General features: G+C 51.3%; 1 protein-coding gene across 2 annotated transcripts; it reads right to left on the bottom strand.

The window, feature by feature from the left end:
* Positions 1-9,992: 9,992 nt before the first annotated feature.
* Positions 9,993-22,594, bottom strand: Ampd2 (adenosine monophosphate deaminase 2). 2 transcript variants are annotated; one of them, XM_070006221.1, is made up of 18 exons: positions 22,157-22,594; positions 17,415-17,545; positions 17,056-17,186; positions 16,716-16,784; positions 16,507-16,618; positions 15,865-16,051; positions 15,499-15,640; positions 15,299-15,388; positions 14,936-15,065; positions 14,580-14,774; positions 14,361-14,492; positions 14,068-14,231; positions 12,576-12,702; positions 12,323-12,486; positions 11,934-12,054; positions 11,499-11,672; positions 11,222-11,332; positions 9,993-11,101 (listed from the first exon to the last, which is right to left on the bottom strand). In XM_070006221.1, exons 1-18 carry the CDS (start codon positions 22,164-22,166, stop codon positions 10,892-10,894), a joined length of 2,400 nt encoding a protein of 799 aa, XP_069862322.1. In that variant the 5' UTR covers positions 22,167-22,594; the 3' UTR covers positions 9,993-10,891. The 2 variants fall into 2 exon arrangements, with proteins under 2 accessions (XP_069862322.1, XP_069862321.1); XM_070006220.1 differs by lacking the exon at positions 22,157-22,594 and adding an exon at positions 21,138-21,430.
* Between the last annotated feature and the right edge of the window lie 2,601 nt (positions 22,595-25,195).

Genomic DNA, 25,195 nt, shown 5'->3' with positions numbered 1-25,195 from the left:
TCGTGGGGCCTGAACTCTGGGCCTGGGTGCTGTCCCTCAGCTCTTCAGCTCAAGGCTAGCGCTCTACCACTTGAGCCACAGCACCACTTCCGGCTTTTTTCTTTTTGCTTATGTGGTGCTGAGGAATTGAACCCAGGGCCTCGAGCATGCAAGGCAAGTGCTCTACCACTGAGCCACCTTCCCAGCCCATCTGTGAGACTCTTATCTCCAATGAACCACCAAAAAAGCCAGACATGGAGCTGTGGCTCAAGTGGTAGAGCACCAGCCTTGAGCAAAATGCTCATAGACAGTGCCTAGGCTCTGAGTTCAAGCCCAGGAGTGGGGGAGGAGGAGGAGGAGGAGGTAAAGGAGGAGGAAGAGGAGCAAGAGGAGGAGGAGGAGGAGGAATGGCAGTGGTGATGATCAGCTTCAATATGTCTACACAAAAGTCAGGACATGGGGTTCATATGAGGATGTAGACTGGCTTAATACTGCAACTAGTTTCTACATGTTTGAAGTTTCAGTGTTTTCTTCTCTAACCTAAACAAGTTTATCAGTGCCTAGGAATGTCCCAGGCCCTGTTTGGTTTCTTCAAACCCTGCCTCCAAGAGAGGCAAGGAGACCATCCAGGTCCCATCCCAATAGAGTCCTGGTCTGAAGGCCAAAGGCAGTGCTTGCTGTCCCCTGCACCTGTGGCCTTCTATTGTCCCTACCCCAGAGGATGAGGAAGAGATGCCCCCAACACAGTTACAAAATGTCTTCCATGCAAATCCTCCCTGTCCTTGCACAGTTAGTCAAAGCCCATCTCCTTGGACACTGCCCAAGTGCTGCAGACCTCAGGGCTCCCTAGCTGTCGTGACCACTCACAGCCCAGCTGGGCCTCTACCAGGGTTCCTAGTGTGCAGCCTCATCTCCACCAGGCCCGGAGTATGACAGTCCATGGGGGTTCAAACGAAGACTTCTCAAAGCTCTGAGGGGTACAGGAAAGTCCATCAGAAAAGACAAAGGGCATACCTGCAGAAATCATCTAGAAATTGAGAGGGGCTCCAGACAGACAGGAAAGGGAATCTGGAAATCCAGTTAGGATCTGATGATATAAGAGAAGATGGGGTCTGCTGGACACTGGTGGCATAGGTAGCTCACGCCTGTAATCTCAGGAGGCTGAGGTCTGGGGATCGTAATTCAAAGCCGCCTGGGCAGGAAAGTTTGTGAGACTCTTATGTCCAATAAACTACCCAAAAAAAGCCAGAAGTGGTACTGTGGCTCAAGTGTTAGAATGTTAGCCTTGAGGAAAAGAATTTCAGGGACAGTGCCCAGGCTCTGAGTTCAAGCCCCAGGACCAGCACACACACACACACACACACACACACACACTCACACAAAGAAGTATGGCTCATCCACACCACGCCCACATATCTGAAGGAAGAAGATAGCAATGAAATAATGCAGTAATGGAATAATGCCAGAGAAGCAGAGTCTAGAATGGGTGCCCATTATATGAACTATTATATGCCCATTATATGAACTAATGGGCATGGATGCCCAGAAAAGGGACCCATCCTGCCTTCAGCTGCTGTGCTTACAATATTCTCTATACTGTCACCCTGTGGACAAGTTTGGAACTGCACAGGACTGTAAGTAAGTGGACACTGAAATCCTGCACTTGGCAGTTCTCAGGAACTTTTACCCTGACACACTACAGACACAATGATGTAGAAGGAAGTTTACTTGAAGATCTTTATGCAAAGATACCATCAGTTCTCTGAGCGAGGTCTGCCCAGTGAACTCCCTGTTTTCTCACACAAAGGTTACATGGGGGTGAGCAACAGCTTGGGAACAGTGCAAGACCCAGAGGCTCAGGCAGGCCTGCAAGGGTACCCAGAGGTAGAAAGGAGACAATAGCCACACACCTGGATTCTTCACACTGTGAGCTCCCAGGCCAAAGCAGATACCCTTGGGTCACACACACACACACACACACACACACACACACACACACACACACACACACACACACTGTACACCAGTACACCATTCAGCAGTCAATATGTTTGCAGGGATGCATGTGACTGAGCTCGCACTGATTTATAGTCTCCTTTAGCTTTTTGTTGTCGTTTGTGGGAGGGGGAAGATTATTTTTGTTGGTCTATTTGGGCCAGTACTGGGTCTTGAACTCAGGGTCTGGGTGCTGTCACTGAACTTTTTTTTCTGGAACCTCTACTTTGTCTCTTTAAGAGAAGGCATACAAGCCTGACACCCATGGCTCATGTCTATAATTCCAGCTACTCAGGAAGCTGGGATCTGAGGACTTGAGTTCAAAGCCAGTCCAGGCAGACTCATTACTAATTAAACACCAAAAAGCCAGAAGTGGAGCTTGGCTCAAGTAGTAGAACAGTAGCCTTGAGCACAAAGCTCAGGGACAGCATCTAGGCCATAAGAGTTCAAACCACAGTACTTGTGTGAGTGTGTGTGTGTGTGTGTGTGTGTGTGTGTGTGTGTGAGAGAGAGAGAGAGAGAGAGAGAGAGAGAGAGAGAGAGAGACAGACAGACAGACAGACAGACAGACAGACAGAGACAGTGACAAAGAGGGAGTTCAATGACCCTTGATGCAAGATCATTACGTAGCCAGTACTGGAATTTGAACTGGGAGCCTCCGCTCTGACCTGGCATTTCCATTCAAGACTAGTGCTCTACCCCTTGAGCCATACCTCCACTTCTGGTTTTTTTCTGGTACACTGAAGATCAAAGTCTCTAGGAAATGTTTGCTTAGGATGGCTTTGAACTTTGATCTCAGTCTCCTGAATAACTGGGATTACAGGCATGAATCACTGGTGCCCAGAGGTCCTTAGGTACTTCAATGTACTCATGCTTTTCAAGGGCTTTGCCTAATGCTAAAGTATGTGCAGATCGTTTATCTCATGAGAAATACACCCCAGTCCTTTGCTTCATTTGCAACTAGAAATAAGCTGTTCCTCCTTCACCTTGCTTATCTCCCCAAAGCCCAGGATAGCAGGAAGGGCTGACTTCCCACCTGATAGGCTCACAGCCAGCTCAGTTTCTCATCTGCCAAGCAAAGATGGAAATTGCATACAGAAGACACCAGGTAACAGTATCGGCTCCATGTCTGCTCAGCCTACAAGGCAAGATTGCTTAAGGGGAAGAGCCGGACAAGAGGGTCAGCTGATTCCAGCCCTGATCACTTCAGGGTAGAGCCGTGTGTGTGTGTGTGTGTGTGTGTGTGTGTGTGTGTGTGTGTGTGTGTGTGTGTGTGTGTGTGTGTGTGTGTGTGTGTGTGTGTGTGTGTGTGTGTGTGTGTGTGTGTGTGTGTGTGTGTGTGTGTGTGTGTACTGAATCCAGGGCAAGGCATTGGTGGCTTTCCTCCCTGGAATGACTTCAAACCACAATCCTTCGATCAAGCGAGAGCCATCTGAGCCCAGCCTTTTCTTTATTTTTTGGGTGTGTGTGTCAGTGCTAAGGCTTGTACTCAAGGCACTGTCTCTGAGCGTTTTGAGCCATATCTCTCCTTCTGTTTTGTTTTGTTTAATAGTTAATTGAAGATAAAGTTCTCACAAGCTTTCTTGTCTGTCCGGCTTTGCACTGGAATTGGGGTTGGGGCTGGAGTTAGGGTTGGGGTTTGGGTTAGGGATTAGAGTTAGGTTTAGGAATTAGGGTTAGGGTTGGGATTTGGGGTAGAAAGGATTACAAGTGTGAGTCCCCAGCTCCTGAATCTTGCATCTGCAATTCTCATAGGCCCCAGTCTCTCTGTTAACAAGCATTAAACATACTAAGCAAGAGAGTGAAAAGGTAACATTGTCCAAAAAGAAACCTACTCATTACTTGACTTATGAAATGGTAAGCCCTCTGTACATTGCCTTTATAATAACAATAAAGCATGAAGATAAAGATGCTTAGATCATAAGTGAAATTCTCTCACAGGTGAGTTACATTTTCCAAGTGCAAAAATCTGTCTCCTTTCTAGAAACTTCTACCCCATGAGCCCAGCTAACTTTCATAAATCCATGGTTTGGGTCACAGAGGCAACTAGGTGAGGCAGTGAGAACACCCCAAAGAAAGTTTATCACCTCCTCTGGAGGTTTACTCTTACACTCTTTGGCCTCTTGGCAATAACAAGAAGTATCTCATCAAATATACCACTAGAGAGTGTAAAATTGTTTAAAGAAATATAATGGGGGCTGGGAAGGTGGCTCAGTGGTAGAGCACTTGCCTTGCATGCCTGAGGCCCTGGGTTCGATTCCTCAGCACCACATAAGCAAAAAAAAAGAAAAAAAAGCCGGAAGTGGCGCTGTGGCTCAAGTGGTAGAGCGCTAGCCTTGAGCTGAAGAGCTGAGGGACAGCGCCCAGGCCCAGAGTTCAGGCCCCATGACTGGACCCAAAAACAAAAAAACAAACAAAAAAAAAAAAAAGAAATATAATGTGATTTAAAGAAAATGAAACTTGAAGTTCTTTTACATCACTATGAAGGGTGGACATATTTTTAAATACAGGATTTGCAACTACAGCTTGTCTTCTGTTTTTGTTTTGTTGGTTGTGGGGCCTGGACACTGTCCATCAGCTCTTCAGCTCAAGGCTAGTGCTCTATCACTTGAGCCATTTTCTGCTTATGTGGTGCTGAGGAATCAAACCCAGGGCATCATGCATGCAAGGCAAGCACTCTACCACAAAGCCACCTTCCCAGCCACCATCTTCTGTTTTTATGAATAAAGTTTTATTGTAACAAAAAATGCACAGCATTTTCCTCATCCATGTAACTCTTTGTTTTAAACTTGAAAAGTTTTTTTTGTTGTTGTTGTTTTGTTGTTGTTGCTTGTTTTCTGCTGGTCCAAGACTTGAACTCATGGCCTGGGCACTGTCCCTGAACTTTTTGCTCAGTGCTAGAGTTCTACCACTTGAGCCTCAGCTCTACTTCTGTTTGTTTGTTTGTGTTTTGGTTTGGTTTTTGGCAGTTAATTGGAGATAAAATTATCCCAGACTGGGCTGGGAAGGTGGCTCAATGGTAGAGCGCTTGCCTTGCATGCCTGAGGCCCTGGGTTCGATTCCTCAGCATCACATAAGCAAAAAGAAAAAAGCCGGAAGTGGCGCTGTGGCTCAAGTGGTAGAGCGCTAGCCTTGAGCTGAAGAGCTGAGGTACAGTGCCCAGGCCCAGAGTTCAGGCCCCACGACTGGACCCCCCCCCCAAAAAAAAAAATTATCCCAGACTTTCCTGCTCTGGCTGGCTTCAAACTGAGATCCTCAGATCTCAGCCTCCTGAATAGCTAGGATTAAGACGTGAGCCACTGGCGCCTGGCTAACAAGTTTTTAAAAAATAAATTTGCTTTTGCAATTACTTCACTATGAGTAACTCATTTAATTTACTATTGGCCATGATTTCTCTTCCATCATCCTGTATTTTCTAGAGCTTTTGCCAAAAATCCAATGTACAATTTGTTTTCAAATATAGTGACATTTGTAACGATACTACACTTAACAAATATTGAAGTTGACATGTTATTTTCTGAAGGCATTTCATTAAGCGTTTGTCAATTTTGCTTTTGTCATACTTTGTAGCCCTCGGAGATTCAGCAGCCCCACATTTCCCAGGTCTTATAAAATTGGCTCTATCCTTTGCAGAGGACAAGCTTATGCCCAAAGCCAGGGCATTTAGGGTGCCAACTCCAGACATGTACATAGCCCTTGTGGACCAGCCAAAAAGACCGCACACACCCCCAAACTAACCAGGAAGTATCGTTGGGCAACTTTTCTTTCAATTCAAAAACAAAGTCAAACATCCAAATGTGATTTAATAGTTAAATATTTATTGGAATTTACTTTGAGAAAATTCATCAGAGGCAATACTGTATTGGAGTTAATGTTCCCAGGGAGAGTCTGGACTCTGATTCTAAGCACCTCCCCATCTGTACTCCTTGATAAACCAGGGCAGAATGTGGCTTGGTGAGTGGTCCAGGAATTGTCCCGTTGGCAAAGTTTTGTGACTGATAGGATCAGTCCCCAGGTAGACTTCACACAGCACCAGCTCTAGTATGGAAAGAAGGCAGATTCTGCTGTTTTATATTCTCTGATAAGGACTTTTTAAGGCAGAGCAACTAAAAAAAAAAATCTCACCACACCTGAGACAGAGTTCCCACCCCTAAGTGCCAGCGTGGAAGAGAAGATGTGTCACATACCTTCCATGCGTGTCACCAGAGGTGCATGATGGGACTCCAACAAGGGGTGAAGGTAGAGAAAATGGGAAGCTTTGATTCATTTATCTCTCTCCGTGTGTGTGTGTGTGTGTGTGTGTGTGCGCGCACACACACACGTTAATGGTGCTTGAACTCAGTGCAGTGCCTGGGCATTGTCCCTTAGTTTTTCCACTCAAGGCAGGCACTGTACTACTTGTACCATCCATGACTCTTCTTCTGGCCTTTTTTTTCCTGGACCTGTGCTTGAACTCAAGACTTGGATGCTGTCCCTTAACTCTTCTGCTTAAGGCTAGCATTCGAGCCACATCACCACTTCTGGCTGTTTACTGGTTAACTGGAGACAAGTCTCACAGACTTTCCTGCCTGAGGTAGCTTTGAATTGAAATCCTGAGATCTCAGCCTTCTGAGTAGCTAGGATTATAGATTTGAGCCAGCAGTACCTGGCATCACTTCAAGCTTTTGCTGATTAATTGAGGATGAGTCTCACAGACTTTCCTGACCAGACTGGCTTCCAAACATAATCAGATCTCAGCCTTCTGAGTAGCTAGGATTACAGGCATGAGGCACCAGCACCTGGCTGATCCATTTCTATGGAAAATAATACTATGTCTGGGACCTGGCAATTTTTCTCATGGACATCTAGAATAGGAGAAAAATCTCTATAGCATTATACAAAGACAACAGCTAATGCTTATTGAGTGCTGAGTGCTCTCTATGCTGTGATTAAACCAACATCAAGGCATTAGGAGAGTGATTATCATCCTCATGCAATGGATGAGGCTGAAAAGAGGAAGTCACCCAGCTGCGTACAAAAAGGGGTGGAGCCCAAACCCAAGTCCAGGTGTTCCGATTCCAGTGTGTATACTAGTCAGAGCATTATTTTGTTATTTTTTTGGTGGTAAGGGCGAATGATCTCATGGCCTTCACTTACTGAGCAGGCACTGAACCATCTTGAGCCAGGCCGCCAGCCTTTTTGCTTTACTTATTTTTCCAACAGTGTCTCATTTATGCCTGGGCCCACCTGGGCTTAGGCTTTACTCTAAATCAAAGATGCAGATGCACACCATGATGTTCAGCTATTCCTAGAGAAAGGGGCTCATGAAGTGGGTTCTTAAACTATTTGACCTAGACTGGCCTTGAACTGTGATCCTGTCTCCCATGTATTAAAGTTATGAGCCTGGTGTGTAGTTTATTAATGTGTATGTGTGTGTGTGTGTGTGCGCGTGCACACGCTAGGACTTGAATTCAGGGCCTGGGGGCTGTTCCTTAGCTTTTGCACTCAAGTATAGTGTTCTTCTACTTTGAGTCCACAGCTCTACTTCTGGTTTTGGGGTAGTTAGTTGGAAATAAGAGTCTTATAGACTTTCCTGCCCTGGCTGGCTTCAAATCACAATCCTTAGATCTCAGCTTCCTGAATAGCTAGGATTATACATGTGAGCCTCCAGTGCCAGGCTTTATAGTTATTTTATTTTTTTGGTTGTCATGGAGCTTGAACTCTGTCCCTGTCCCTGAGCTCTTCAGCTCAAGGCTAATGCTCTACTACTTTGAGCCACAGCACCACTTCTGGTTTTTGAATGGTTAATTGGAGATAAGAGTCTCATGGACGTTCCTACGTGGGCTGGCTTTGAACCCCGATCCTCAGATCTCAGCCACCTGTGTAGCTAGGATTACAAGCATGAGCCACCAGTGCCTGGCTTATAGTTATTCTTAACAAACAGAGATCTAGGATGGTAAATCATGGTGAGGCTCACAAATGGGGCAAGGCAGTCTAGTTAAATGTATATTTATAAAGTCTTTCAATCAATTTGTAGAATATTTCATAAGGAATGCATGTTAAAAATCATCTTAAATGCAAAATTAATACATATACCACCTCAACTGAAAAAAAAAGCCATTTAAATATCCAGCATGGTTCACATCAGTAATCCAAGCACTTGGCAGGCTGCAGCAGTTCAGAAAGTTCCAGGACAGTCTGGGCTACACAGAAAACCCTGCCAAAAAAAAAAAAAAATTGTGTTTTTTAAAAATTCCTTGGAAAAAGAACTAGAAAGAAGATATAAACATATAAAATGTGTCACACATATATACATAAATCTTAAGCATGCAGGTTACCCGCATTTCGTTGAACTGAAGATGGTTAGTGGATTTTTTTCTTCCAAATTTTTCTGTACTTCTCCATGTTCTTTAGCACGTATTATTTTCTTTTTAGACCCAGATTTAAGATTATTTGCTCTTGGTAAACATTAGAAAGAAACTTCTGAGAAAACGAGATCACAAACATTGTGGAGAGGTTGCTAAGAAACTCTGCATTAGTATATTCTTAGGGCAAGACCTCGGAACAAACTGAGAAAGCCAGAGGACAAGAAAATGAACAAAAGCCTCGATTAAATGACAGATGTATTCAGTGTGTAAATACAGAGTGCCCACTTCTTAGCGAAGTCTTGAGAGCTGTTATGGACAAGCAGTCCTTGCTTCAAGGCAAGGTCTCAACCGGCTTGCTTGTTTGACAAAGGAGTGGTTTTGTACCATTAGATGTATTCACCTCTTTGAAATGCCAGCTTCCATCATCTTCAAAAAGCATTGTTGGGGGTCAGACAAGGCCTGGGGGGGGGGCGGGGGGAATAACAGAGCATTGGATGCCAAGCACATCTAGATTCTGCCACTGGCCATTTTTACCTCTGTCAGTGTCTTCAGCAAGAAATTGGCCAATGTTGTAGCCTTCGACTCACCCTCAGCTCCAGCATTTTCTTCTGATATTGGCAACACATCTTCTGTACCCACAAAGGGTCCTGGCCAATAAGCCTAGCTATAACCTTTAGCAGGTGAGTAGGTAACCTGCAGAGGCAATGGTGGGGAGGGGTGGGGAAGGGGGCATGGAGATTAGCCTCTGACGAGGGGAGGGAGTGGGGCAAGGCCTCCGTGGGAGGGAGGGCCTCTGACCTGGGGCAGAGGAGAAGCTCACCTTCCTCCTTGGATGTCCCCAGCCAAGCCGCCAACTACACTGGGCAGGGCATCCCTACCAAACAGCAGGCCACTGGTTTCTGTCACCTACATGGATCTGTGTACATATCACTTCCTCTTTGTGACACTAGGGATGGAACTCAGGGCCTTGTGTTCACTACGCAGGTGTTCTGGTTCCTGAGCCACATCCCCAGCCTCTTGTATAGTGACAATCAACTCCAGCAACCTTGGAAGCAAGGAGATGCTGCCAGACAGCTTAAGGCTGAACACCATCACTTGTTCTAGACCCTTGTCATCACCCACTCCTAAAAGCTCTCGGGTCTGTGGCCACACGTCCTACCTCAGAGCCTTACAAAGAGCAGTAGAAACAGGTTCTGTAGGAAACCCGTTCCAGTAGCCTCCATCTAGCTAAGAATGGTGTAAAAAGTGCCAAATATCTATCTGGAAGTACAAAGAAGTGCCAGGTATGGTATGAAGTGCCTTCCTCCAGGCTGGTGTGACAGGGATGACCCCCCCTGGGGCCTGAGAGGTCCTCCTCAAAGGAAAGCTGGGTGAGTGGGTTATCTCCTTTCTCCTACAGCTGTCAGGTGCACACACATATGCCATACATGTCCAGCAGCTCTCCTGTCACTTGCTGGGCATGTTGGTACATTCTGTACTTCCAGCACCCAGGAGGCTGAGGCAGGACAGAAAGTTTGAGACCCACCTGAACATCATCAGCAAGACCCTGTTCACTCTCTCACACACACACATGCGCACATGTACACATGCTACCTCTATCCAGAGTGGCCCTGCCCCCAACCTCCTCTACCCACAGTGCTCCCTCTTCCAACAGACACTCCACCCAACACATTACTTAAATAGTCTTTATTTCTCATGCACTAGGAAAGATGGGTCATATCAAACACTGCTTTTCACAGCAAAGGCCTCAGTGGAGAACACAACACAGGGGCCAACTGGGATTGGGGTCTGGTCAGAGATCTGGGGACCACAAAGGGGAAACTACCCCCAGGGTTACTAGAAGATCCAGCACCCTCCAGCTGCAGTGGCCCGGACAGCACAGGGATGCCGCCCCTCCTACAGAGGCACAGAAGCGGACACCACAGGAGGAGCATGTGGGCCAGGGAAGAATGGAGAAGGCTGCTGGGCAGAGACTGGCACAGGCAGTGGTCCAGCATTTCTAAGGTCTAAGTCCGTCCCTTTGGCGGCATCTGGAGCCTTGAGCAAGTTTAAGCCCAAATCCACGCCGTGCTAAGCTGCTGGAGCCCCCCAGGGTCTCCGCAGCCTGAGCATAGCAGATACATAGGCCCCCTACCTTCCCCTCAGTCACATCTACAAAGTAGGGGGACTGAACTTCAGCTCCAGATAAAACTGGAATTTGCCAAGGTAGGACCTGAGAGGCTAGAAGGGCCAGTCCCACCCAGCCATCCCACTCCCTGCTCCCCTACAGACAGCGAAGACACCATAGGACAGCCAGACAGAATTCTGAGAATGCTGGCACAGAGCCACCAGCCGGGCCAGCCCTTAAATCTTGGCTATCAGGCACCATCTGGGCCAAGACAGTGGCAAAGAAGATTCCTGGATGTCATTTTCACTGAGGTGGCCCAGGGACAGGACATGGTCAAGAGACATGCAGGACAGAAACAAAGAAAAAAGCAACAGAGACATGCAGAGACCACATCAGGGCGGGAGGGGTCTGAGAACAAGGCATGATCAAGGTGTAAGATGGACCAGGCACCACAGGGCCAGGCTCACTGAGGCCCTGGGCTGGTAACAATGCCCGCTTCCTCTGGAATAGTCTCCAGCATCTCACTCTGGACGGCCTGCGTGATGAGCGCCAGCTCCTGACACAGAGTCTCGTGGCGGTAGCCCACACGGATGTCTGGCACATTGGTGCGGCGGATGTCATTGCCCTCGGGACCCTCCTTGGTGTAGTTAGGTCCCAGCCAATGACTCTTTACCTACAGGAGACACAAGCAAGGAGCAGAGCTGCAACCGGCTCCCAATCAACCTATCGATGAAGCCAGGACCCTAAATGAAGAAGAGGGGGAAAGCCTGCCGCTAGTGGGCCAGCACAGTACCTTGTGGGAGAAGCCGCTCATGAGCACGCTGTTTCGGGCCAGTTCACACATGTCGCAGGAACTGAGCTTCCACACCTGAGTGGCGATGCTATACTCCTCCATAAGTGGCTCCTGGCACAGGCCAAAATTCCTTAAGCAGGTCCCCCGACCTGATGCCCCTCCCTCCCCTGTAGGACTTGCCACTTAGCCTGCAGTGCTCCACCAGCAGGGGGCAGTGCCAGCCCAGAGAGACCCCAGGGCCAGAGGCTACAGCATAGCAGCTTACTGGGGCTCTGACCTTGGTAAAGTGGAACTGTAGGGGATCATCTGTGGACAATGAGACCATGAGGCCACGAGACAGGTACTCAGGCAGTGGGTTCCGGTGGTAACTGAGGAAGAGACTATTGTTGCTGAGTGGGGACATGGCGATGCCGATCTGGGCCAGGTAATACAGGTACTGCAGGACAGGGGCCTGTGCAGGTGAAAGGGAAGAGCAGTCAGGCAGATTTGAAGCTGGAAAATCTGGGTGATACAGGACACAACTGGGTCCATGTTGGACCCAGTGTGAGAATGGTTCTACACAGAATCTAGGCTGGGGTCCCAAAGTAGAGGCTGGGGGGGGGTGCAGAATACCACTTATGTGAGGGACTGGGTGAGGAGCCCATCGGTTATGGAAGGGGCCAAAAGGTTCAAAGGAAGGTGTATGGCTAGGAGCTGGGGTGCAGATCCTGACCTTGCGCAGAAGCAATCCATGGGAGATGTTCTCAGCCAGCATGAAGGCTGACACCAGGTGGTGGATGGGCCCAGCCTCCCCGCAGTGCGGCCTCAGCACAAATGTGTGGAAACCTCTCTGCCTGGGGGGATGAAGACAGGTTCAGTCCACAGCCCTAACCCCAGCATGCCCCGCACCCAGAGTGACTCTGCTGATGTGGGATTAGAAGGCAAGGATGGATCCTTGGCTAGGAAGGATTAGAGGTGAGGCCCAAGAGCAGAGACAAGAATGGAATCGGCCTGGGCTTAAAGGTCAGGGTCCACGGAGTCCCTAGTCCAGAGAGCCCAGGGTGAGGTCTGATGGGCGGACCCCACAGTGAGCAGAGGCTCAGCACTGGAAGGTACACGCACCTGCGCAGGTGGTTCAAGGTAGCCATGTTGGCGAAGGTGTAGTACAGGTAGTAGGCGTAGGGGGGGTTGTCCTCTTCCACCCAGGCTTCAGGGAGGGGGCTGTCCAGGTTGAAGACATGATTCTCGGGCTTGGACTCATCATCCACACTGTCAAAACCGTCCACCTGGCACAGGAACCAGTGGTCAGCCCCAGACATGTGGATGGGGCCTGTACTTGGCTGCCCGCCCTCCCCCCAACCATGCCGCTGCTCACATGCTCCAGAAAAAGGTGCAGCTCTGGGTGGCTGGCGGGGTGTATGGTGGCCTCAAACAGAGGCAGGAAGATGTTTTCCAGCATCTCCTGGAAGTTAGCCAGCTGGCCCTTGGTACGGTACACATCACTGCAGGTTAAGACAGTAAACAAACCAGTGCAGTGAGGCCAACAGGAGGCAATCAGGAAGCCCAGGAAGGGTCAGACGGCCAGAGCCATGGAGAGCAGGCTTGTTAGGGCAGGCCAGGCCTGGAATGAGCCTGGGAAGTCCCTCCTTACCACTCAAGAGGGCTCGGATGGATCAGAAAGAATACTACTATGTCATTTTCAGGGAAATGGATGGACTTAGAACAAATCATGTTAAGTGAGTTAAGCCAAGCTCAGAGAGACAAATGGACCAAGTTTTCTCTCATATGTGGAAGCTAGCTCTAAAATACACTAGGTTGTGATAAATTGTACAGGACTTTAGGCATTCACACACAGTGAGAGCAAAGGAGAATACTCTCAGAGAAGGAACACAGAGGTGCAATGTCTATGTGCATCTGATCATAACAAAATATTTATCGAGATGGAACTCCTCGAAATGGAAACAAGAGGCTTTTTTCTTTGTTCATGTTTATGTTTTCTTTTCTTTTGGTCTCCTTTGTTCATTTATATGTCTTTGGGTAGGTAAGAGAAGGCACAGAAATGGAGGGACAAAGGATGAGCAAATGTTGTCAATAGTGTAATACAGGTAGTAGGCATAGGGTGGACTGCCCTCCTCCACCCGAGCCTCAGGGAGTGTGATTCTCACACGACACTCTGTTGAAAATGAACTACAAAACTTGTAGGTGGGGAGGCTGGGAAGGTGGCTCAGTGGTAGAGTGCTTGCCTTGCATGCATGAGGCCCTGGGTTCGATTCCTCAGCACCACATAAGCAAAAAGAAAGAAGCCGGAAGTGGCGCTGTGGCTCAAGTGGTAGAGTACTAGCCTTGAGCTGAAAGAGCTGAGGGACAGCGCCCAGGCCCAGCGTTCAGGCCCCACGACCGGACCAAAAAAAACCCAAAAAAACAAAAAAAAAACAAACTTGTAGGTGGGGATAGGAGGGAAAAACTAGGAGTGAGGGTAGGGGTGACATTGTCCAAAAGGAAATTGATTTTTTCTTTTTCTTTTTGTCGGTTGTGAGGCCTGACTCTGGGTCTGGGCGCTGTTCCTCAGCTCTTCAGCTCAAGGCTAGTGCTCTACCATTTGAGCCACAGTGCCACTTCCACTTTTTCTGCTTCTGTGGTGCTGAGGAATCGAATCCAGGCCTCATGCATGCAAGGCAAGCGCTCTACCACTGAGCCACCTTCCCAGGCCAAGAAAAGAATTCTTGTTGACTTATGTAGGTAACCAATCTGTAATCACGTTTGTAATACCAAAAACATTTTTTCTTTTAAAAAAGAGGGCTCAGCTGAGGCAGGCGGGCAGGAGGCAGGCACAAGTACCTTGAATGGCGGCTCGGAGGGGTACTCACAAGAGGCGGGGCACCTGTACGAGCCAGCGCACATTGGGAGAGTGTACTCGGTGCGTCACAGCCCAGCGTGCCAACTTGTCCCACTCGTCCCTTGAGCGTCCATAGATGGAGAGCCGCAGCTCTGCATTCTGGTATTTGCTCTCCTCCAGATCTGACATTACCTCCTAGACAGGTGGGGGGAAACTGTCACGTAGAGGCTCTACCAGGACTGCTCCAGAGACCTGTTCATGCCTCTTCACTGTCCTCATCAAATGAGCCCCCCCTCCCCATACGCAGGCTCTCTGCCTCCATACCTTGATGATGTGAGCAAAGTACTTTCCAGAAACCCTGTTGTCAGTCTTGATGAAGATCTCTCGCAGGACAGACTCCCCAATGGGGTTGTATTTGGCATTGAACTTGTCAAAGCGGTGGAAGGTGTTTCTGTCCTGGGGGAGATGGGCAGGCTTAGGTTATCCCTGATCCCCAGCCCCTGCACTGACCCAACCCCCTCCAGCCAGGCTGCAGGCACGGACCGCGTGCACATCAAGTGTGTCCACGCTCAAGTCGTAGGCTGTGAGATTCATGCTTTCGAAGACCTCGCGCAGCGTCTGCTCACGGCCCTGCTCCACATGCACGATCTCCTCCAGGTGCCGCTTCATGGCCCGCTTGATGAAGCGCAGCAGATGCTTCTGGTTCATGCAGGATGAGGCGTGGATGTGCGTATCCACCTGGAACACATAGAACAGGGCTGCTGGGTCCATCAGAGACTGAGAAGGTCCAGGATGAGCACAGCGGGCTGATGGGGAAGGGATGCCAGAGGGATGGCTTGGGCCCCGGACAGGAGGGTGCAGGGTCAGGATCCGCAGGAGGCCATGGGCAGAGGGCCCACCTTCCGGATATTGTAGAAGTCTCGGTGTGGCACTTTCTTCTGAGCAGCCAGCTCTTTCATCTCGTTGAGCAGCACATGCATCTGGAACTTAGAGCTCAGGTACTGCAGCCGGCGGTAACAGAATGACTTTCTGGGCAGAAGAAAGGAGGAAAGCAAGGTAGAACTCAGGCCCTAGAGGAAGCACCTGAGTGGGCCCAGGTAGCAGACCCAGAGAAGGCTGGAGAATATAAGGTAGGGGCCACCGGGAGGTCAGGTGTCTAGGGAGCAGAATGAGCTCAGGCGACAGGTATCTGAGGCAGGGTAGGGCTCTTGCTGGAGAATCTGGGCAGGGAGGGACGCTGAATGGGACAGGTGGAGACTCACATGGGACCATTGATGATCAGGGCCATTAGCACATTGACATCAGCCACAAATTCCTGTAGGTCAGGGTATGGCAGCTCCACCTCTGCACAACTGGCATGTAGGGAGTTGGGGTGAGGGAGGTAAACCAGGCCCAAAGCCCTCCCCCAAGCCAATGGAGCCTCCCACATAGTGTCCCCAAGCACGTGCCACACCCCTCTTACTGCTCATCAGGTTCTCGGCGGGTATAAACATGTACCACTCCCCGCACCATGCGCAGACCCAAGCCTAGGTCCCCAGGCATGGTGCTTGGTTCACAGCGCTCATATGGGTGCTGTTCCAATGCAGGGGGGTGTACTGGGGCATCTGCAAAGGCAGAAAGACAGAAGTCATCCCCAGAGGTCTCACAGAGAGCAAGAGACATTGACAGTCCCAGCTCCTGCTCCGACCTCCACCCTCCCAGGCTCCAAGATGCTGGATTGAGGCCAAGTGTAAGAAAAGTAGGCAATAGGGAGATGTTCAGGTCCCAAGTTCAAGTGCCCAGGAGACCTGGGAACTTGGTTGGGGTGTGGCAGGGATGGGGGTCCCACCAGCAGACACAGGGGTGTCAGGGCCCTGCTCATAGGTCCGTGTCTCCAGGGGCTTCTCTGCCAGCTGCTGCAGATAGCGGCGCGTGGTAGGACAGAAGCTCTGTAGAGACAGAGCTGTGTACTTCTCCCGGATGAAGAGCGCCCGCACAACGCTCTTGGCTGCGTCCAGCAGGTCTGTGAATGGCACCTGGAGAAGAGGACATGGTAGGGCTGGGGATGTGGCTTAGTGGTAGAGTGCTTGCCTCGCATGCATGAAGCCCTGGGTTCAATTCCTCAGTACTACATAAACAGAAAAAGACAGAAGTGGCACTGTGGCTCAAGTGGTAAAGTGCTAGCTTTGAGCAAAAGTAGATCAGGGACAGTGCTTAGACCCTGCGTTAAGCCTTGGGACTAGACAAAAAAAAAAGAAAGAAAGAAAAAGAGGACTTCATGTCACTCTTTGGGATCTGACTTAACTCAGGCTCTCCTGCTGCCCCATGGCCTTCCCCAAACTTCATCTCCTACAAGCCCTGACCCCAGAAACACTCCATACACTCTGGTCCTAGCCTACCAGGGGCCTCCCAGCCAGACTCTCCACTCCTCCAGGTGTTAAGAAGAATAGCACCCTCTCAGCCCCCACCCCAGCTCCCGCCCTATACTCACCCCACACTTCTCCTCCCCAGAGATGGTGACCCGCTGAAATTCCCGCTCCAGTGCCACATCCCGCTCCCGCAGGCCCCAGTCACCCTGCCCCTCACTCTGCTCCTTGTAGAGCCTAGAGGAAGGGAGGAGAGCAGTGAGGGATGGGTGCCCAGAGCAGGACGGGCCCCAGCGTCTCCTCCCCACTGCTCTCCGTATCCCTCTGCCCTCACTGGAGGTCTGATTCACTGTCTGTCTTCAGGAAATCTTGCTTGGCTCGAAGAAGGATGTCTGGCTCCAGCCTAGAGGTGAGAGGGACAAGGGGTCGGGCAAAGCGAAAGGGGAGCGGCTCCAGCTCCCAGCATTGTGCTAAGTGTCCTACAAGGAGTGTCACATGTCCTCATGGGACGACACACAAATCTAGAATTTAAGCAGACTTTAGTAGTCTGGCTCCAAAGAATGAGCTCTCCACTGCCTCCCGGGACCACTCTCCCTCCCCTTCACTCCCCCCCCCCCCAGGAAAGCACAGGATTCTAGGCAGACTACAGCTTGCCCTTTGGCAGTCTGGCTCACTTGACATCCTGGCTGATCTGCCGCTCCAGCCGCTGCCTCCGCTCCTCCAGCTGCTCAATGGGGCTCTCCTCGGGGAATTCATATGGGGCGCTGCGGAGCTCACTCTCAGCCAGTGAGCGGCTAAACAGCTCCTGGGTGGGAAGGGGTTGGGAAGGAGGAAAGGTCAGGTGGCCTGGTCCCTAGATCCTCTGCCCCGGGCCCTCCCCTGCAGAGCCTGGACATGGGGTACAACAGCAGGATAGCAGGAGCCGGGGTTCCTGGGAAGACTGAGGATCTGGGACAGCCAAGCGTGAGGTAGGTGGAGGGCGTGGGAGCAGAGGCAGGGTGCAGGGCGAGGGGCGTGGGCACCGGGGGGGTACCTCAGCGATCTCCTTGCATTTGCCATCCATAGACGTGCGCAGGTCGAGCGGGAAGTGCTTGAGGCAGGGGGCGGGGCCCGGCAGAGATCGGGCAGACTGCAGCGGAGGGGCCCCCAGACCACCCCGAGCCTCTGCAGAGACAGTGATGCCACAGTCAAGGGGTGGAGGAGCAGGGCTTAGGTGCCCCTTTTCCCCAGGCCAGCCCCGCAGAGTGGACAATTCCTCCACAGAGGCAGAGAAGCCAAGTAGTGGGACTCCCCGGGATCCTCATCCTCACATCTGCACAGGGCCCCTTTATCATCCTCACCCTCGTTCTACTCAGGGCCCCTTTATCATCCTCTCCCTCATGTCTACACAGGGGCCCTCACCATCCCAGGCTCAGGGGTGGAGGTCTTTCATCTAATCTTGGAATAAGTGGGTTCATTCACACGACAACCCTGTCAGCTGGGCTGAAGCTTGGAGAACCTACTCTACACAGATACTACCAGGTACTGGTGAAGGGTCTTACCACAGACCCTTAGCAGCCAGCTGTCAGAGTGGCTAATCCAGGATCAGACCTGCCCAAGACCTGCGGATGGTCTATACAAAAGGGCAGGGCCCTGCCTGCTGTTCTAGACCTACAGACTCGGGGAGGCCACTGCAGACACCCAGTTCTGACCCAGGGAAGCAGCCCTTGGGCAAGAGAAGGACCTGATTGGCAGGGAACTCTCTCCTCTCTGGAGGCCTGCTCTCTCCCTAGGACCCCAGGGCTGCCAAGATGTGGCCTGGCCCCAGCCCGCGCCTCCCACTGTTGGCTGCCCCTCCAAAGGGAGCCACCACAGTGTACACCAATTAGAGGCCCCAGGATCTGAGCTAGAGGCCCCATGGAGGGCCCCACGGAAGGGTATACTAGAACCAGGGGTTTTTCTCCTCTGTCAAGGGCAGAACTCTTCATCTGCACTCTCAGGAGGCTGACACTGTGAGGCCTTGAAGTTGCTTGTCTATTGGACCTTTTCTGGGTTCCAGCAGCCCAGCCTCCCCAACAGGCAGCTGGCTCTCCCATCCAGCTGGGAAGGGCTCCCATCTAGCACCCTTTTCCCCCCCTCCACCCTGACCCAAGGGAGGAATGGTGGTTCTGTTCAAGTAGCATACCTTAAGGTCTCTGTGCCCATTCCCTAGTCCTCCAAGTCTGGTCCCAAGGGTGGACAAAGGGAAGAGGGAAGTGCTTACCCCAGACCCAGGACCCAGCCACCTGCTTGCCCTGGTCCCTGCCTGGACCCTACCTGCAGAGTTCAGACACGCTGACCAGCAGCCCTGTGCCCCTTGCCTGCCTGTTTGCGAGTAAAGCTGTAGCTGGTCCCCTAGGACAGCTCAGGGGCCGGCATGGGTTGTACCAAGTGCAGCTGCAAGCAGGGGAGACCCTGAGATGACCACACCACAGGGGCTGGGAAAGCTCAGGGGAGCCAAGAAATCCAGGGAAAGAGCAGGAATTGGGAGACAAGAGGAACTCCAGAGTTAACAGGGCCTTAACCTCCTCCATGCCAAGGAGGCCCAGCCATATAAGGGACTCCCAAGGGGGAGAAGCAGGGCAGGCTGCTATAGGCAGGGATAGGGAGGAACCAAACCTCCTTTAAACCTCAGCTCGAAGGGACAAGGACTAGGCAGGCTCTGGCTAGCCAAGAGGGGAGAAAAGGACAGGGAACAATCCTCCTCCTCCTCTCCAAACTCTGCAGCTCCAGGCCAGCCGCCTCTGCCTATCTCTATCCCCTAGATAGTGCCTACCACTATCCCCTGATTACAGGGTTTCTCGGGAGAGACAGGCTTTGCTGGAAGGGAGCTGATTGGCAGCTGGGCCTATGGCTTAAGCTGGATAGGGACAGTTAGGGAGACTTCATGGGCCCTAGACCTAATCCGTTTCAAGCCCATTGTCAAAGTGGGGGCAGCTAGTCTATCCAGAGAACTTCAGGAAAGGACTACCATACACAAGGATGATACTTGATTCTGCTCTGCTTATCTCAATGCTTGGGCTATAAACAAGCTACAGCCCCATGGCTCACAGAGAAAAATGTTATAGTAGTATTCTGGAAAGGTACAGGCTCTGAGCCCAGCAATAGCTGCAATTAGAAACTCCTGGGACCCTCAAAAGATGTCATGCATGAGCCCACGCTCAATGAAAAAGGTGGAAGGTTTTCTGATTCCAGATCAGGGTCAAGGCAGCTGAGCAGGAAAAGCAATGAAGAGAACAAAACTTGGCAGGGCTGGAAATGAGGTGATACCATCTCACTCAGAAAAGGGAAGAGTATACAAAGAAGGAAAGATGAGCACCTGCCTAGGCTCAAGCTGTAAGGCCTTTGTTTACGCCCAAACTCAGACCCTATGTGCTTCCTCCCTACATATGGCCCTAGACCACTTCTAAGCTCTTCAACAGGAAGGAGCCCCCTTCTAGCTGGTGGCCTGGGACCTCCATAGCAATGCTGGGAAGGACAAGTTCTAGCAGTCAGCCTGCCAAGCCACTGCAGAGGGCTGCCTGAGACTCACTGGAGGTGACACACAGGCAGGAACCTCCTGGATCTCTTAGGCAAGGCTAAAGACTGAGCACATGCTGGTCCCTTCTCCTAGGACCTGAGCTGGAGGCTCCTGGTTGTATCATGACATATCCACACTTCATAATGGAGTACACCAAAAGATAGCAGGGGCTACACCCCATACAGCCACTCTACCCACTCCAAGATTCTGATCCCTCATTGTCCCCTCTCTTAATCGAGTCCCTCTCACTCATTGCCAAGTGGACAGAGAGATGTCCAAGGCTTTGACCCTAGGAAAAGGTGAGCTCACCACCTGGGTCTCTGCTTTAATAAGGCAAGCAACTGAGAGATAGCCTAAGGACCCACACTTTCTGGATAGCACAGAGAACACAGATCCTCAAGACAGCACAGACTTCCAACCAGGAAGGGGCAGGCAGACAACAGATAAGTGTAGCTGCAGGGAGCCAGTCCGCACTAAAATGAGTGTGGGTCTTTCATTAGCACAGGTCCTAGGGGCAGCAGACACTCCTCAGGAAGCACAGACAGAGCCCTCAAAACAAGATGGGCATAGCCACAGGATACCACCAACTCTGAATGGTGCGGGATGCCCGGAGTGGGAACCAAACCAAAGGGTGCAAGGCATACAGCACACAGACTGCCAAGGACACCCCACTCTCCCAAGGAGGCTTCAAGCACAAACTGCAGAAGACAGTGTCAAGAGAAGCCCTAGCTCTGGTGTGTGGGCTAGCAATGGGTGGGCCCAGATGTCAGCATGCCAGAGAGGGATTCCAGATCTGGAGTCCTAGGGAAGGGAAGCAGTTGCTGCCAGAGACTAGCCTGAGCCTGCCTGGTACAAGGCACAGGCACCAATCAGAGTGGCCAGTCGGCAAACCAGTCAGCCCCACACACCCCCACCACTCCATTCACACACACTCCATATACGCAGTCTTAGCATCTGCACATGCAAACACGTGTGCACACACATTTCATCAGCACCCACACCCACGCCCACTCCTTGTTACAGAGAGGCCAGCATCCCTGACACAGAAACCTCAGACACCCCCTCCCTTGTCTCCCTGCCTTACAAGCCAAGCCAGTCCTTGGATGGTGGCCAAGAGGCACCACTGCAGAGAAGAGGGGATGCCCTCTCTGAGGGTCCAGCGTGGCCTGGACAGGAGGTGGCAGGAGCTAAGCCTAAAGCAATAAAGCACACACTCACCTGGAAAGGCAGTGGAGGCCTGCAGGCTGGCCCGCTTCTTAAAGGGATATTTGGCTTTGGACTTGCTGGGGCCAGATGGATAGGATGCCATGGCTGGAGCCAAGGCTATACAGCAGAGGAGCCAGAGCGGCACCGGCTGGGGCCCGGATCAGCCACATCCAACCCCTTCCTCCGCCCCGCCCCCAGCGGGAGTGACTGATGCAGGAAGCAGCGCCCCGCAGGCGGAAGAGGCCCTGGCCACGATTTCTGATGTTGTCTAGGCAACCTCCGGGAGTGGGGCCTCCATCCCGGCCCCTAATCATTCCCTCCCCTCCGCGGGAGTCCCCAGGGTCACGTGACCGAGGTAGCCAGGCCCTGGGGGTTTGGGGAGGGGGGTAAAGGCGCTAGGGGAAGGGGGGAAAGATGGGGGCAGAGCCAGCCTCTTAACTCTGCACTAACTCTCTCTCCCCCCCCTCCCGCCTCGCCCCCGAACCCTCATCCTGGACAAGGCTCCAAGGCAAAAGAGCCAAAGTCCAGGTTAGGCTAGTTCAGCCAGGCTGGGAGAGAAATTCTAATGAACAGGACTCTTAGCGTGAGCGACTCCGAAGCTGAGAACTCGCTCCTCCCGGGGCCAGCCAGACCAGGGTTAACAACGGGGAACGCAGCGCCCCCAGGACGGAGCCCCGTCCCCTTTGTTTTTCTTCTCCATCTGATCCCCCCCAACTCTGGGCGGAGGGGGCCGAACTGAGAATCCCAGCCCAGAAGGGAGGGGCCAGTCTCGGGAAAATTCCACTGTCCATCTGAAGCTGCCTCCGAGGCAGGGCGGACAGCCGGCGCCGGGCGCGCGCGCGCGCGGGGCTGCGGAGGCGCCCCGGGCCTGCCGGGCCCCCCCCCACCGCCCGCCCCCGCCGAGGCTGCACACTCGGGCTCCGCTCCCCAGGGCCGGCCGCCTTCCTCCGTCCCGCAGGCTGCGCTGCGCCCCCCCCACCCGGTCACCCCGGTCCCCGCGCCCCTCGGCGCCGCACCCGCGTCACACTTACCTGAGGCCATGCTGCCCGAGCCCCGGGGCGGGTGGGGGACACTGGGGAGGGCCGCCCGCGAGGGTCTGCACCGCGGAGAAGCCCGGGCGGCGAGAGAGGGGCGGGATGGGGCCCAGACCCCCCACCACGTCGCCCCACCAGCCCTGGCGCCAAGAAAGGGGAAGACAGTTTTTCAAAATGGCCAGCCGGCTGGGGGCGGACCCCAGCTGACCTCAGTGGCCTCAGGAGACCCCTGGCGTCCTGGCCCCCCAGCTCTGCGCTCCAGACGCGGGCTGCCCACGTGCTCCCCGGGGGGACCGGACCCAGAACTCGGCCAGGCTGCGGGCGTGCCCCTGGATCTGGGGATCCGGACTGCGGGCGAACGAAGCAACAGGTGCGACCCCTCGGGAACCTCGCGGGCGCGGCGCCAGCCCCCGCAGCCCCGGGTCCCGCAGGGGCCCAGGCCCCGCCCCCCGGCCCAGGCCCCGCCCCCGCCATCTTGCCTCTTCCCAGGCGCCACGTGGGCAGCCAACACGCCGCGGTTGGCCAGGCCATGCCTAGGTCTTGGGCAAGTTTTGTGCGTCAGCTTCCTCATCATTAAGATGGCATGGGGCAATAAGAATCAAGGGTTACTCTGGAAGATTAAACGTAAAACCCCTTTGCACAGTGCCTGGCACAAAGTCAAGTCCAATGATAGCTGTTAGGATGTCCCAGGGTTCATTGTGTGTGTGTGTGTGTGTGTGTGTGTGTGTGTGTGTGTGTGTGTGTCTGTCTGTCTGTCTGTCTGTCTGTCTGTCTGTCTGTCTGTCTGTCTGTCTGTCTGTCTATAGATATCCTGGGCATTTTCACCTGGGTCTCGTCTTCTGGCTGACATTGGTAGGCAGGCTGTGCCCTGCGATGCTGCCTTCCCTTCCCATATTAATTCCTGTGGTTGTTAAACTTTAGTCTGGTTCTAATTCAAACCTCATGCATTTCCTGACCCGTGCTGAAGAAATTACTTCCCTGTGCAGATAAGTTTGTAAACTTAGTAGGGAGGCCTGGGCACTCTCTCTTAGTTCCCCCCCCCCCCAGAATGGTGCTCTACCACTTGAGCCACACCTCCACTTCCAATTTTTAGTGGCTAAGGCAGATCTACCAGCACCTGGCCGTAGGTTCAAAATGAATTAAGCGTTTAGAGCTGTGTCTGGCCTGTAGTCACTACTTTGTTTGGGCCTTGGGTCCCTATTGACACCTAATTGGTTCACCTAGAGGCCTACAAAGAAGTGGAGTTTGGAGGTGAGGGAAGCATCAGGAGATGGGAAGTTGAGCCATTTGTACAACTGCAGATTTTATCAAGCTAGGATCTTTCTTATTTCCAAGGGGTAGAGCATCTTACCTAAAGGGAAGTGGAGGAGGAAATCCCTTCCGGTGAGTATAATTAAATTTATAAGCAGCAATTAGCCTCTCCCTGTTCTCTCCCTGTGGGAGCTGTTGGCCCCCACACCTACTTGTCCTAATGCTGTTAATGTAGTTACTCCCCATTCTCACCACACCCATATGGAGCTCTGGCTCAAACTTTGTCCCCCCCCCTTCTCTCATCACCCTAGATTCTGGACCCTATATGGTGCTATCCCATTAATCCCATGTATTGCCTCTTGCAACAAACTTTATTAACTATTGCCTTAGGCTAGGGATATGGGCTCAGTGGTAGAGTGCCTCACAAGCTAGAAATCCTGGGTATACTCCCTAGCACTGTAAGGGGGCAAAGAGCGTGGGGTGGGGGTGGGGACACACCAAACAAAAAACAGGATGGTACTAGTGGCTCAGGCCTGTAATCCTAGCTACTCTGGAGGCTGAGATCTGAAGGATCACAGTTCAAAGCCAGCCTGGGCAAGAAAGTCTGTGAGACTCTTATTTCTAATAAACCACTCAGAAAACTAGAAGTGGCGCTGTGGCTCAAGTGGTAGAGTGCTAGCCTTGAGCTAAAGACAGCAGGGACAGTGTCCAAACGGAGTTCAAGTCCCATGACCGACAAAAAAAAAAAAAAAAAAAAAAAAAAAAAAGCTCTCTTAGGCTCTTGAAGGTAATTCCAACTACTCCAGAGGCTGAGGTTGGAAGGATCAAAGTTTGAGGCCAGCCCAGGCAAAAAGTGAAATCTTATCTAAAAACTAACTAAAAGCAAAAAAGAACTAGAGATGTAGCTCAAGTAGAGAATGGTTGCCTAGCAAATGTAAGGCCCTGAATTTAAACTTCAGTGCCAAAAATATAAAACATCAAAATATCTGGCCAGAAAGATACGCACAAAGTTGTACAGTAGGGCCAACTGTGTCACACAGAAAATTTGGAAATCATAGGGAATGTTTATATGACATGCATATAATAAAATACAGACATCAGAATTATTCTTGAAGAATTTTTAATGGTGTGAAAATGTTTACAATATAGTTAGGTGAAACAGACCTTTTAAGTGTACATATAAGATCTTAATTATGTGATTTGCCCAGAAAATAAACACACCAAAAAGTTTACAAATGACTCTTTGAAAGTACTAGAATTATGGGTTATATTGCTTTTCCTTATGCCTACTTGCATTTAAAAAAATTATACAGTAGATGGATGGCCCCTAATTTCATGATCAAGGGAATATAAATTAACAAAAATTTGTTAACTTCTGCAGTGACCAACACACACCCACATATACTTGACTTAAAAAAATAGGCTATTCTGTTTTTTTGGGTGCTGGTACTGAGGGTTAATATCAAGACCTGGGCACTGTGTCTTAGCTTTTTTTTTTTTTTCTTTGTTGTTGTTGTTTGGGGGACCTGAACTCTGGGCCTGGGCACTGTCCCTCAGCTCTTCAGCTCAAGGCTAGCACTCTACCACTTGAACCACATTACCACTTCTGGCTTTTTCTGATTATGTGGTGCTGAGGAATTGAACCCAGGGCCTACTCTTCCACTGAGCCATCTTCCCAGCCTCTGTGTCTTAGCTTTTTCACTCAAGGCTGGTATTCTACCAGTTGAGTTACAGCTCCACTTCTGGCTTTTTGCTGGTAAATTGGAGATAAGAGTCTCATGAACT

This window comes from Dipodomys merriami, unplaced genomic scaffold, assembly GCF_024711535.1.
Source record: "Dipodomys merriami isolate MVZ:Mamm:240054 unplaced genomic scaffold, mDipMer1.0.p SCAF_7, whole genome shotgun sequence".
In the NCBI taxonomy this organism is placed as follows: domain Eukaryota; kingdom Metazoa; phylum Chordata; class Mammalia; order Rodentia; family Heteromyidae; genus Dipodomys; species Dipodomys merriami.
This window is presented reverse-complemented; position numbering and strand designations above follow the sequence as displayed.